The sequence below is a fragment of the Epargyreus clarus genome, unplaced genomic scaffold (genome assembly GCF_041222505.1).
Source record: "Epargyreus clarus isolate Ecla_fem2 unplaced genomic scaffold, WU_Ecla_fem_2.2 ptg000034l, whole genome shotgun sequence".
Classification (NCBI taxonomy): Eukaryota; Metazoa; Arthropoda; class Insecta; order Lepidoptera; family Hesperiidae; genus Epargyreus; species Epargyreus clarus.
The window spans coordinates 13,591,737-13,605,094 of record NW_027332239.1 but is presented as its reverse complement, the minus strand read 5'-3'; the positions used below and the strand labels follow the sequence as shown (position 1 = coordinate 13,605,094).

Below are 13,358 nucleotides of genomic sequence, written 5' to 3'. Positions count from 1 at the left end.
TAATGCCCTCTTGTAGAATGATTTTTAGGATTCCGTACTCAAAGGTTAAAACGAAACCCTCTGCGGTCTGTTCGTCTGTCGTTGGGCTTTATCTCTTAAATCGTAATAGATAGACACTTGATTTTTTTACAAACGATGAATAATGGTGGTCGCTATAACGAGAAATACTAAAAATTAATAAATAATTATAGTTCAAAAAACTAAAAAACACGCTTTTATGATAAAATCAACTGAAAAGTAGAAAATAATTTTCAATCTAAGAATCAATTAAGGAACAGTAAATAGTATAATTGTGTAAAAAGTGTGGGGTGCTCCATTTATCAGGTTCGAAAAGCACCCCACACTTTTTCCACAATTATACTATTTACTGTTCCTTAATTGATTCTTAGATTGAAAATTATTTTCTACTTTTCAGTTGATTTTATCATAAAAGCGTGTTTTTTAGTTTTTTTTTATAATATAAGAGTAGCAGACGAGCATGCAGTCCACCTGATGGTAAGTGGCTACTGCCGCCCATGGACATCTGTAATCAACCTCAGATAGGATTAGATATTCCTACCTGAGGTTGGCCACAGATGCGCCGCTACCCCTGAGGACTAAGCTGGAACGCCTCGGAAAAGTCTGTCTCCCTTACCACACCCTTCAAACCGGAACACATCAGCGCCTAACACTGCAGTTATTAGGTAGAAATAGGTGTGGCGGTGGTGCCGCCGGAGTCGAACCACAAAGGATTCTACCACCTTAAAATACCTTATATATAAAATACCTTATAGTAACCAGTGTTTAGTAACGCGCATACAGCCGTACACACGCATATCTTTATACGTAGACTTGCTAGTCTCATTGATAATAATAAATACGTGTGTACATTTATCGTTCGGTAACGTGTGTCGTCATGAAAATCAAGATTTACTTCGATTTAACCGTTTGATTGAGCTCTCGTGTTCAGTATCAAGATGGCTATTACCAGGACAGTACTGTGTACTCTGTTTGTTCTGTACGTTATAAACGGCGAACCCGAGATACGGATACAGGTCTTCGAGCCGCATGGGATCCGTGTGACTCTATCAGGTTGTATTAACTTAATACAATATTATTTATCTTTAAAGGAATAATTATTGTAGGTTCAAATAATCTGATTCTAGAAAACGGCAACAATTTTCATTACATTTAGTATGCAGGTGTTTCGGGAGCGATAATATTTTATTAGAAAAAAAATACGCGTTGTTTAAAAAATACCGAGTTCGATCATCCAGGTACTTATATTAATTTAGGACATGTCATGTTATGTTAGGACGTCATTTCAATAATCATTAATAATTCAATCTATCGAATGTTTTTCTACCAAAGGTCGAAATTTGACAATTGATGCCTAGAAGTATTCTTCATACTTCTTCATTTTTTATCCGTATTATATTTATAACTTTTGTAACATTCTTGCGCAGCAGTGAAGGAATACATTGTTAGGAAACCTATGCACCTGAGAGTTATTAAAAAATGCCAAAGGTATGTTAAGTTTACGAACACGTTCTTAGCCAGCGCGTAGAACTATGACCTAAACCCTTCTCATTCTGAGAGGAGTTCCGTGCCCAGTAGTGGGTTGAAAACGGTATCAAATTAATATATAGTGATGAAATTAATTATTATCACTTGCTTTGATAATTTTAATTATTAATGGCGAAGGAAAAGTCCGTGAGGAAACCTGCACACCTGAAAGAAAAAATCTCAAAGATATATAAAGTCTACCAATACGCACTTGGCCAGAGCGGCGGATTATGCCCTAATCCTTCTCAATCTGAGAGGAGACCCAACAGAGGGACAGTAATGGGTTGATGACGAATGATAAATAAAGGTGGTCCTTTTTTTTGTTTTCGAGGGGGAAATCTGCTAAAGGTACCCGACGACGTGGGAGCAACGCCGGGTTATGTGGGATTACCGCACTAAAACCCCCCCGGTGGCTATCCTCAGCGCTTGGTGGAGAACTCTGGGATTTCCGATGGAACACAACCCGAGTCCTCCGAGCGCGATGCCCTGGTAGGGCTCTGCCCTTAGGGGAGCAGTTTACGCTCCTCCCGCACACCTGGTGTTTACGACGGCATGCGACCACACATGTCGCCGTCCTTCCCGGGGTTGCTTGCCGTACGGTTCGAGCTCCCACTCTTGCCGCCGGCAACCCTGGAAGCTCCCTTTTAGTCGGCTCTTACGACAGGCAGGGGATACCGTAGCCCTATTCTAGTCCCGGAACTACAGGGACAAAATAAAGGTGGTCCTAACATACTTACTTGAGGAACACCGTTTTATATGTTTTGTATCTAACTGTTGCTGTTACTAATACCTACAGTTATAATCGGTTTTGTTGTTTCAACTGACTGTTTACAATTTATGAGATAACTTTGTGGGCATTCCCAGGGTTTTACGTATATTCCGTACTGATATAAATTACTTAACAGCTTTTCGTCATATAATAGGTCAAATGCTTTGCTCATATCTAAAAGTAATGCGAAATAAGCTATTATATTTTTCATCTACATTTTTAGTAATATATTTTACTGATGTACAGGCAAGCGTATTTTGAATGCTTTTAAAGAGCTAAATAAGAAGTTTTATAAGTTAATTTGATGGGTAGACTTGTTTCTTTGTTACTAATAAAGTCAGTTTTAAAGAGTCTTATTAAAAGCCACCATTACTTGATTTGTTCGTGTACTCGATTAACTGGCGTACCCTAAGGGTTACAGGTACTTTAGGCCTGTCCCAGTACCGACAGAATTACCTTTATATTATGCATTTTTTAAAATTCATCGAGAGCTTTAGACCATAATTCACCTCACTGGCCATCTACGGATTGTAGACTTTACATAATTTTGAGAACTTCTCTTTACAGAAATCTCACGTTGCTAACAATGTTCATATTTACCGTAGAAGCAAGTGATAATCGTTACATAACACTCCCTTTTCAGTGTTGGAGCAGAATTACATAAAATTCGTTGTCTTTACTGGATTGGTATCACGGGACACGGGAGCTTTCACCCCATTTGGAATAGGTCTGGGTGACTTCGGCACTCCTGTGAGATACGGTGTCTGGGTGTACGAAAACGCGAAATGGGAGTCATACATTGGCGATGAGATCACATTCGACGTGTTTACGTCCAATATAAAGGGATATACGAACAGCACGCCATTACCACAACTACATGGGAACTATTCATCGTATTACTTAGTTCCTGGTGTCAAGTATCGTAAGCGAATAGTGGTGAAGGGTAAGTTTAATCGTTTATATTCCAGTTATTAATAACCAGTCTGTCCAGTTATTTGTGTCTCTATCAAGGTGTATTAACATATATATTTTTTTATATTTATACTTAACGATAAGGCAGACGGGCTACCTGGTGGAAAGCAGTAGGTAACTGTCGCCTATGGACATTTACCATACCAGAGGAGTCGCTAATGCATCGCCGGCTTCGGAGGAGAACTCTTTGTGCAACCCTCTTGACGAACCTCATGTCATAGCTCAGGGAATACTTCAGGAGGAAGTTCAATCCACATTTTGCACGTACGCGCCAAAAATGACCGTTCAAACCGAATCGTGGAGGACCGCCATGGGTCCAGTTTATGTGGATGGAACTTCATCCTTCGGCGAGTGGTGTGATGAAGGAAGGGTGACGTAGGCACCAGATCAACGAGTTCCTCAGAACACTTATCATTGTAAAGCAGGTAGAACCTATGCCCCTCCGCAGGCTTAAGGGTTCTAATCGATCAGATATCGCTGGGTCATCGACGATTCGCACCGCGCGTTTCTGTATGGAGTCAAGTGGGTTAAGCTGGTATTGTGGCGCCCCTCCCAGAGATGCAAGCAGTACTCCATGTGGGGCCTCACTTGCACTTTATAAACCAGTGAAGTAACCCTGGGCTCTGTTCAGGACGCCCAGTTTCTTTGACGCCAACTTGACTTTAACTTCCAAATGACTCCGATACTGCACGTCACACGAGATGTCAACTTTCAGGATCCCTTCACTTTTACCAATGGTGACCGGGGTACCTTGGGACCTAGGCGCTATGACGAATGGGGTTTGTTTTAGCGGTGAACTTTTTACATCTGTAATCAACCCCAGATAAGATTAGCATTCCTACCTGAGGTACCTGATGCCCACAAATGCGCCGCTACCCCTGAGGACTGGAACGCCTCGGAAAAGTATGTCTCGCTTAACACACCCTTCAAACTAGAATCCAGCAGCGTTTAACACTGCTGTTAGGCAGAATTAGGTCTGGCTGTGGTGCCGCTCAAGTCGAACCACAAAGGGTTCTACCACCTTGAAAAATTGAATTTAGTTGAATCCGTGTTTCAGAATTTGAAAAAAACTTCGAAGGTGGATTAGATTGCCAGCCCAGCGTCACGAAACTGCGCAAAGGTGTTGCGTGTAGTGGAAAGACGATATTTGAAGAGAATTTTGATGACTTGGACACCGATGTGTGGCAGATCGAACACTACATACCGAAGGACCACCCAGTCAGTAATTGGGATCCCCATTGGGACCACGTTTATTTTTATAATAGAGGAGCAGCAGTCCCGCACACAGTCCACCTGATGGTAAGTGGCTACTGTCGCTCATGGACATCTGTAATCTACGCGAGATAAAATTAGATTCCTACCTCAGGTCGGTTAGTTTGTTACACCTCAGGAATAAATTGGGAAGCTCCTAATAAATATATTTCACATACCACACCCTTAAAACCAAAAAACAGTAGGGCGCAACATTGCTGTTATTAGGCAAAATTAGGTGAGGCTGGACACCTCACATAATTTTGCCTAATAACGAATCATAAAACTATCTAAAAGGTGAATTTAGATTTGTCTGTCTGGTCTGATTATCTGGGTATTTGTCTATGTGTGTCCATGACACAAGGAATTCTAGTCTGCGGGCTGTGAGTATAGAAAAAAGTTTTTAAAACTTCCTACAATCTTCAACTCTGTTTACCTTACTTTATAACAAAGCATTATGGTTTCAGGAGCACCCCTTCGTGTCGTACCAACGGCTGGTCACCGACCCTACGGTGTACGTGAGAGCCGGCAAGCTCTACATACAACCCCGGTTGCAGCACAGGTTGCCTGGGTTCAATGACACTGAATCCTTAGTCTGTGCAACCTTAGATCTATCTGCTGGGTGGGTTTATCATCATTATCAACGTTATTGTCCCACTGCTGGGAACATTACACACAGGTTATACATTTGTTCACGCATTCACGCACACATACATACACACAGAGTTACATACACACACATATATCTACAGAACACATTCATACATCTTTTTATTTATTTATTTTATTTTATATTAACACAGTCAATTCATATAAATATATCACTACTTGTCAAATTAGAATTATATTTGTTATTCAATGGTATAAAACACGTAGTCATTAAATATTTCACTAGTATATTGACTTGTCCTGCGTCTGAAAGTGGGTGTAAATAACTGCAACACAGTACTCTTACCCCCCTTCCGTCCCACACTCTTCAAACCAGAACACAGCAGCGCTTAACCCTGCTGCTGCATAGGTGTGGCTGCGGTGCCACCGGAGTCGAACCACAAGGGGTTCAAAATTATTATGGTCACGGTTCCCCTTTACTTCCAGGTGTACGAGGAAGACCTGCGTGGAGCGTGCCGTGGGGGACGTGGTGCCGCCGGTGGCCAGCGGCCGCGTCACCAGCTCACACTTCGCCTTCACGTACGGCATCGTCACCATCCGAGCTAAGCTGCCACAGGGAGACTGGCTGTACCCAGGTACTTAGGCTGCTCCTTTATTTTAAACCTCGGACGATGATAGGTGCTTTTTAGGGTTCTGTACTCGAAGGCTAAAAGCAGAACCCAATAGGGTTCTGTTTTTAGCCCAATAGGGTACTGCTTTTGGCGTATAGATAGGACAATCTTAGTAATAACAAAGATTGTGCTGTCTGTCTGTTTGGTACGTCTGATCGGTTGTCACAGGGTTGATACTTGAAACATGTATAAATAACAACAAACACTAAAAATTAAAAAGTTGAAAGTAAATTCGATAAATCGTTATTTTTCGACGTTTTCGCTTTATCTATGTAATAGGTAGACAACTCAAATGTTCACAATGCATTTACTGCAATGGTTGCTATAATAATACTCGTAAATACTAAAAATATAAAAATGTGGGTGGTACGGAACCCTCCGTGTGCGAGTTCGACTTGCACTTGGCCAATTATTATAATAGAGGAGTAGCAGCCGAGCATGCAGTCGATGATAAGTGGCTACGCCCGATTAGATTCCCACCTGGGGTCAGCCACAGATGTGCCGCTACCCCTAAGGACTAGTCTCCTTTACACCTTCAAACCATAGCACTACAGAGCTCAACACTGCGGTTACTAGGCAGAAATAGTTGCAGCCGTATTCGTTGCACAGAGGGTTCTACCACCTTCGTCCTTCATAAATAAATTATGATAAAATTTTGAGCAGATACACAAATTTTTACAGAACTATACGAACAGACAGGAGTAGGTGATCAGCTATTTTTGGTATTTTTTTTATAATATAAGAGTAGCAGACGAGCATGCAGTCCACCTGATTGTAAGTGGCTACTGCCGCGCATGGACATCTGTAATGAACCCCAGATAGGATTAGATATTCCTACCTGAGGTCGGCCACAGATGCGCCACTACCCCTGAGGACTACGCTGGAACGCCTCGGAAAAGTCTGTCTCCCTTACTACACCCTTCAAACCGGAACACAGCAGTGCCCAACTCTGTTATTAGGTAGAAATAGGTGTGGCGGTGGTGCCGCCGGAGTCGAACCACAAAGGGTTCTACCTACCGCCTTCAAAATATATTAATAATACAGATGTACATATCTATTATATTAGAGGAGTTCTCTCATACATATTCAAACAATTTCTAGAAATTCTTCTGGAACCCTACGCGAACAAATATGGTTCGATGTCTGGAATCATCAAAATTGCTATGGCGTTAGGGAGCAAATATGCCAACCCGGATACACACAGCCATAAGGTAAGCCAACCCCAATGCTTGGTAATGTTATTTTTGGTATATTAACAATCAACACACCGTTTTACAAGCTTTATAGGGTTCCGTACTCAAAGGGTAAAAACGGATCCCTGTAACTAAGACTTCTCTGTCTGTCCGTCTGTCACAGGGCTCTATCTCTGGAACCGTAATAGATAGACACTTGAAATTTTTATAGACGATGCATAACGGTAGCCGCTCTAACAACAAATACGAAAAATAAAATAAAGTTGAATATTAAAGGGGGTCTTCATACAACAAACCGGTATTTTTCGATTTTTCGATCTGGTTTCATGAGTTTTGCAAATAAAGTAGACCAAAAATTATTTCTCATTTTGAAGTTTCTAAGTTTCTACGTTCGAGATCAACTGTCGATGTGTACTTATTATTATTATTTGTGGTTTTTAATATCCAAAGAAGTATAACTTCTACATAAGTACACACATGATTTTTTAATCAAAATCGGCTTCGTAACTCCTTTTAGCATTTTTCGCCTATTCTTATAGTTTCGGCTTTGCCCCTGAAGGCCCATTGGCAAATTTTCTCCCTGTATATTGTATAGTATTTAATATACTAAGTAATATGTAATGTATTATGTCTACAGGTTCTCCATGGTTGGCCAATATTGAGCGAGAAATGTCAGCTTTTTAAAGCAAGGAGCCCAGATAAAATCTTCTGGGGAGATTACTTTCATGAATACACTGTCAAGTGGACACCAGGTATAGTCCGCGCCAAACTTCTAGTCTGCTCTACTCGTAAGGGCACACTAACTGCACTATGTTCCTGCGGGCGAGAGCGGGCAGCGGAGTGTGCCGGGAGGTTCCCGCACTGTCTTCGTCCCGCTAATATCTACAATTTGCTATTGCGAAGCAACGTTTCTATATTCGGAGCGGACTAGCAGTTTGGCTCTCTAATTTTCTCTGAACTAAACTCGAACTTTGTAAACGCATTTCAGTCCCACTGCTTGGCACGGATTAATTCTTGAAGTGAAAAGGATAAGCCCTTAGTCCACCCTGCTAGCCAAATGTGTATTGGTAGACTTCACATATCTTTGCGATGTTTTTAAAGATCTCACAGATATGCAGGTTTCTTCACGACGGTTTCCTTCACCATTATAGTTAGGGATAATTAATTTATAATAATACGTACATATCTTTAAACAAGCAGAGATGTCTGGGATTCGAACCTCGGACCCCTGGATTGGTAGGCCGAGTTTAAACCACTAAGCTATCACTTCTCAAAGTTATGTGAAGTCTAATCCACACTTGATGACCGTGATGTAGTGTGATCTTTCTCATTTATGGGGAAATTGTGCCCAGTGGGACGGTAATGGTATGATCATGCCCTTAATTTTTTTAAACCATGTCCTTAAATACGAAAATATGTGTGCAGATGGCATCGAGTTCGGTGTGGATGGTCAAATGTATGGCAACTATACGCCTGACCACAACGGCTTTAGAGCCTGGCTGCCGCGGGCTTGCCATGGTGACCTGTACACGGCCCTGGGTTCCACAAGCCGAGTGGCCCCTTTTGACGATCACGTAAGTTTTTAAAACACGTTTATTAGATTGACCTGTACGTATGTATGTATGTAACAGAAACTTTGGACTCTATTTTCACACACTTTGTACGGTCAGTTTAATTCATTTTTTTATTTATAGTATAAGAGTAGTAGACGAGCATGTAGTCCATCTGATGTTAAGTGGCTACTGCAGACCATGGACATCCGTAATCGTTATGTGAAGTCTACCAATACGCACTTGGCCGCGGTGGACTAAGGTCTAATCCTTCTCATTCTTTGTGGAGACCCATGCCCAGCAGTGGGTCAGTAATATTGACGACGCCTACAGGGACAAACTTCTTTAACCTTGTTGTTTCAGTTCTATATAACGCTGGGGGTGGCTGCCGGCGGCATAGGCGTGTTCCCTGACAACATGAACTCCTTGGGGAAGACCAAGCCATGGCGAGATGGCTCCCGGAAAGCCGCTCTCAATTTCCTGCAGGACGTGGACAAGTGGTTCCCCACGTGGACTTACTCCGCGCTAGTTGTAGACTACGTTAAAGTAGTGGCTTTGTAGTGTATGCCACTTTTCTTAATGAAATGAAATGAAATGAAATGAAATATATTTATTTTGTATAGGCCAACGGCGGCACTTACAAATTGTCAGTTACAATATTTTCTTAAACTACTACCGGATCGGAACGCGACCTCTACTGAGAAGATCCGGTAAGAAACTCAGTGGGTTTGTCTTTTTTAATTTTAAAAATAATTATTCTCTTTTTAATTACTTACTGTTAATACACATGATGAAAGTATTAAATAATCAAACAATAAATAATTTTACATAAAAATGCATTAAAAGGATTTTTTGAAGTGAAAACTTCTTTAGACGGCCCGCGTGGCGGAGCGGTCACCATACCGGTCTGACGCGCAGAGGGTTCCGGGTTCGATTCCCGGCCAGACAAATAAATGATGATGTTTAGATTCCTGTTTCTGGGTCTGGGTTTTTGATTTGTCCATGGAACCCATGACACTGGGAATCCTAGTGTGGGCTGTGAGTGTAGAGTTTTGTTTTTTTTTTAGCAGCGTGCACTTCTTGTGACGGGTAAAAAAATGTTAAACTCGCGTCAGAAAAATGTTAAAATGTAAATTGTTAATATCACGTTTGAAGGTGGTAGAACCCTTTGTGGTTCGACTCCGGTGGCACCACCGCCACACCTATTTCTATCTAATAACAGCAGGGTTAAGCGCTGCTGTGTTCCGGTTTGAAGGGTGTGGTAAGGGAGACATACTTTTCCGAGGCGTTCCAGCTTAGTCCTCAGGGGTAGCGGCGCCTCTGTGGCCGAGCTCAGGTTGGAAGCTAATCTTACCTGGCTTTGATTGCAGGTGTCCATGGGTGGCAGTAGCTACTTACCATTAGATGGACTACATTCTAGTCTGCTACTCGTTTATAATAAAAAATAATCCGTATAGCATTGTAAGCTAAGATCCAGCCATCCTGCATCTAAATGAAGTGAACTGTATACTGCATTAATTTGTTTTATTCATAACCACCTCCTTTTTGAAGTCGGTTAAAAAATATATTACTCTTAAAAGACAACGCCATGTACCCGATACTCTGCAAAATATGACGTCTATGACAAAACGAAAGGACTGAACCACAGACTGAAAAAATATTTCTGACATAAACCATAGATAACGTTAATACCTATATTACGTAACACCTATGTTACGTTTGTTTTATTTGAATATATTAACTTATATCTACAATTTTCTTTTAAAGTTAACTTCTGGTCTACTTACTCTAATAATAATTTTACTTTTAGTTGTATAATATCTTTATCGGACTAAGGGGGGAGGGGGCGAAAGGGGCGGCCCGCCCAGGGCCCCCGGTTATGGGGGCCCCCAGCGACAGTTGCTAACGCTGGACTGACGGAAACACGGAAACTGATGGAAAGGAATATTGTAAAATCAAACTCAATCCAAGTTTTAAACCAGGGGCCTCATTTAACATTTCCGCCCCGGGCCTACGACTTGAGTCCGCCACTGTGTATAATATTAATTATTATTCGAAAATTCATAAAAATAATAGTTACTTATAACAATTTTTGTTCAAGAGATTTTGTGACATTTTTTGGATTAGATAGGTACTTGAAATTTCACATCAAGTTGCATTTACGACACGTCATAAAGCGTGTACATATTATATACAAATATAAAAAAACAATGAAATTTTATTTTAAGCCAATCGGCTGGATTTTACTGAGTATAACTTCACTGTTCACTGATTAAATAACTTTTGATAACCTTCCAGTAGTTTCGTTTATCGTGGTTTAGTATTTATAAATGAATACATAATATATGTTTATTTATAGGTATTACGTGCTTACATTAACAAAATATATTTTCCTTATTTATAGATAGATAGCATCTTTCCCCTCGCCTGTCAAGGTCTTATGCTGTTCAGAACCGCCTGTCATTTATACACTATACTTGTACACATTTATTTTAAATGACTTACTCAAACACATACTTCAATTTCAACTTTACAGAAGAAAGTTTATTTTACCTCCTAAACTGTGCACCTTTCGATTCACCTGGTAGGTACTTTTGCTGACTCTAATGTCAATGTTACTCTGTCAATTTTTTTCCAAAATTATCAAGAAATAAACTAAATGATATTAAATTTTGAAACTTACAGGAGAAAGTTATTTTTTTTATTAATTTGACATTTTTAAAAATAAAAGGGTTGATGACGTGCAGGGCAGATGCCTGTCAGGTCATGGGTGTTGGCCGTGGCGTGCTATGACTCATCACTGTACAAATTTCTAGCCTTACAGGACCGTTAGTAGGAGGGTTCGCTAGCTCTTGGACTATTAGACAAAGTTGCATTCAAAGTTGATTTCTTTAAACGACTGTTCTTATTATCACGCTTTTATTAGCTTGACCTGTATGTAATGGAATCTTTGAACTCGATTTTACGCAATTTGAATCGTCTGATTAATTAAAAAAATTGAATGTTTATCTCGAACCGATGACATATGATACATGATTTGAATAATTTTGTCTTATCAGGATCGTCAGGATTAACGATTTTCCTTGTACGATTTTAGTTTTTTTATTTAAGGTTTTTAGTTATTAAACTATAATTATTTACTCTTTAATCTCGGAGTTCCTATGAAAACGAGAACGTAACGAAACTTTCTTTCTGCGTAATAGTAGGGGAGCCCAAGATGCTAAATGTGTAGTAACTCGAGCGACATTGGGACCTATACGATTGTGTAGATTAGACGTTAAAATGAAGAAAAGGTTATATGATATTTTTCGATTTAGCGGGGAGTTTTCTTATTCTGGCGATTTGAAAAAAAAATAGTATGAGAATGTATGAAGAATAATGTATTTTCCTTTACTTCGTGATACATCATTATTTCCCATTCATGCTAATAAGTGACACTATCAGATAGCATAATAATGTTGTTTTTTCAAAACAACTATTTTTTTCACTACTTCGATGTGTGGTAATCGGCAGATTATGATGTTTCTAGCATTATTTCCTTTATATTAAAAAGAAAATTGACCGCGCTCGAGCATGTCCAGTGATAGAGTTTTTTGACTTTGCAAACTCCCCGACTCTATAATACTCTACAGGGTGTAAGGTATCTCCCATATCTTAGTTTGACGCGCTCGAGATAATTCCGAATCCCCTCCCTACTTATCCCCTCCCCAACTATAATCTACGAGTATCACGCACGAAGCACGAGCACGAGCACTAAAATGCATTTGCCAAATTTTAGCCAAATACACGCAGTGTATATTATTACACGAAACGTTTCAGCGTATTTTTACTCCTACCATATCTTCGTAATCTTTTTACTAAAATTTATAAAATTTGGTGTGAAACATTGGTATTCCAATTTTTATTTCTAAAAATATTAGAACTTTACGTAAATTGCCGTTCAGTATACAAAGTGATTTTATTTTATTTTGGTAGCACTCACGCTAATTTTGTTTATTTGTACAAAATAACAGATTTAAGGAAGTACTTAAGTAATGATTAGAATTGTCCGCAGGTGTGTGACGTCACTGGGGGACTAACCTCGCTTATGAGTCGGACTGTACAAGTGTGAAGTATACCCATATATTATATATGTAGCAAGTACTTATAACAAACATTTTCATAAGATTGCAAAAATATAGGTACCAGCCACGCCGGGAACCGAATCACGGACTGCTCGATTATGAGGCCAATTTACTAACCACTATGCTATTACTGACTTATTATTCCGAGGTTCCGGGTTCTAGGTTCGGTGCCCGGCCAAAATATATCTGAATAATAAATTAAGATATCTGTTCTGGGTCTGGGTGTTTGTGTATTCGTCTTTGTGTGTGTTCATGGCTTTTACGACACGATGAATCCTAGTTTGGGCCTGTGAGTGTAGAAAGTTTATCGGTATACATGTAAAGCAGAGGCTTCACCACCATTAAAAGTAGAACACAGCTTTACGTTGTTATTTTAAGTTAGGAATAGGTGTGGCTCCCGCAGTCGAGCCATAAAGAGTTCATCACCTCCAGTCTTTATTAAACATGGCTTATACGTATCGATGAGAAAAATAACAAAAAGCCAAATATTCAGATACCGGTTAAGCGGGTGTCGACTAAACTGACCATTATTTATTTATTCTAAAACGGGACACTTTTGATATGTAGGAAATTTGGGTAAATATTAAAAAATATGTGAAGCAATTTATTTCAGCAGTCTGAAGTAGTTTATGCCCCCTTTATAGAATTAGTTGATGGAAAAATAGCTAAACTAC

The 13,358-nt window shown here is 39.9% G+C and overlaps 1 protein-coding gene across 2 annotated transcripts; it reads left to right on the top strand.

Moving 5' to 3' along the window:
- Positions 1-841: 841 nt before the first annotated feature.
- On the top strand, positions 842-10,074 carry LOC140755728 (beta-1,3-glucan-binding protein-like). Of its 2 annotated transcripts, XM_073091028.1 has the most exons (10): positions 842-1,071; positions 2,958-3,257; positions 4,344-4,504; positions 5,005-5,159; positions 5,633-5,781; positions 6,919-7,028; positions 7,648-7,762; positions 8,436-8,584; positions 8,924-9,122; positions 9,931-10,074. In XM_073091028.1, exons 1-9 carry the CDS (start codon positions 957-959, stop codon positions 9,119-9,121), a joined length of 1,452 nt encoding a protein of 483 aa, XP_072947129.1. In that variant the 5' UTR covers positions 842-956; the 3' UTR covers position 9,122; positions 9,931-10,074. The 2 variants fall into 2 exon arrangements, with proteins under 2 accessions (XP_072947129.1, XP_072947128.1); XM_073091027.1 differs by having other exon boundaries at positions 8,924-10,074.
- The last annotated feature ends 3,284 nt before the right edge of the window (positions 10,075-13,358 follow it).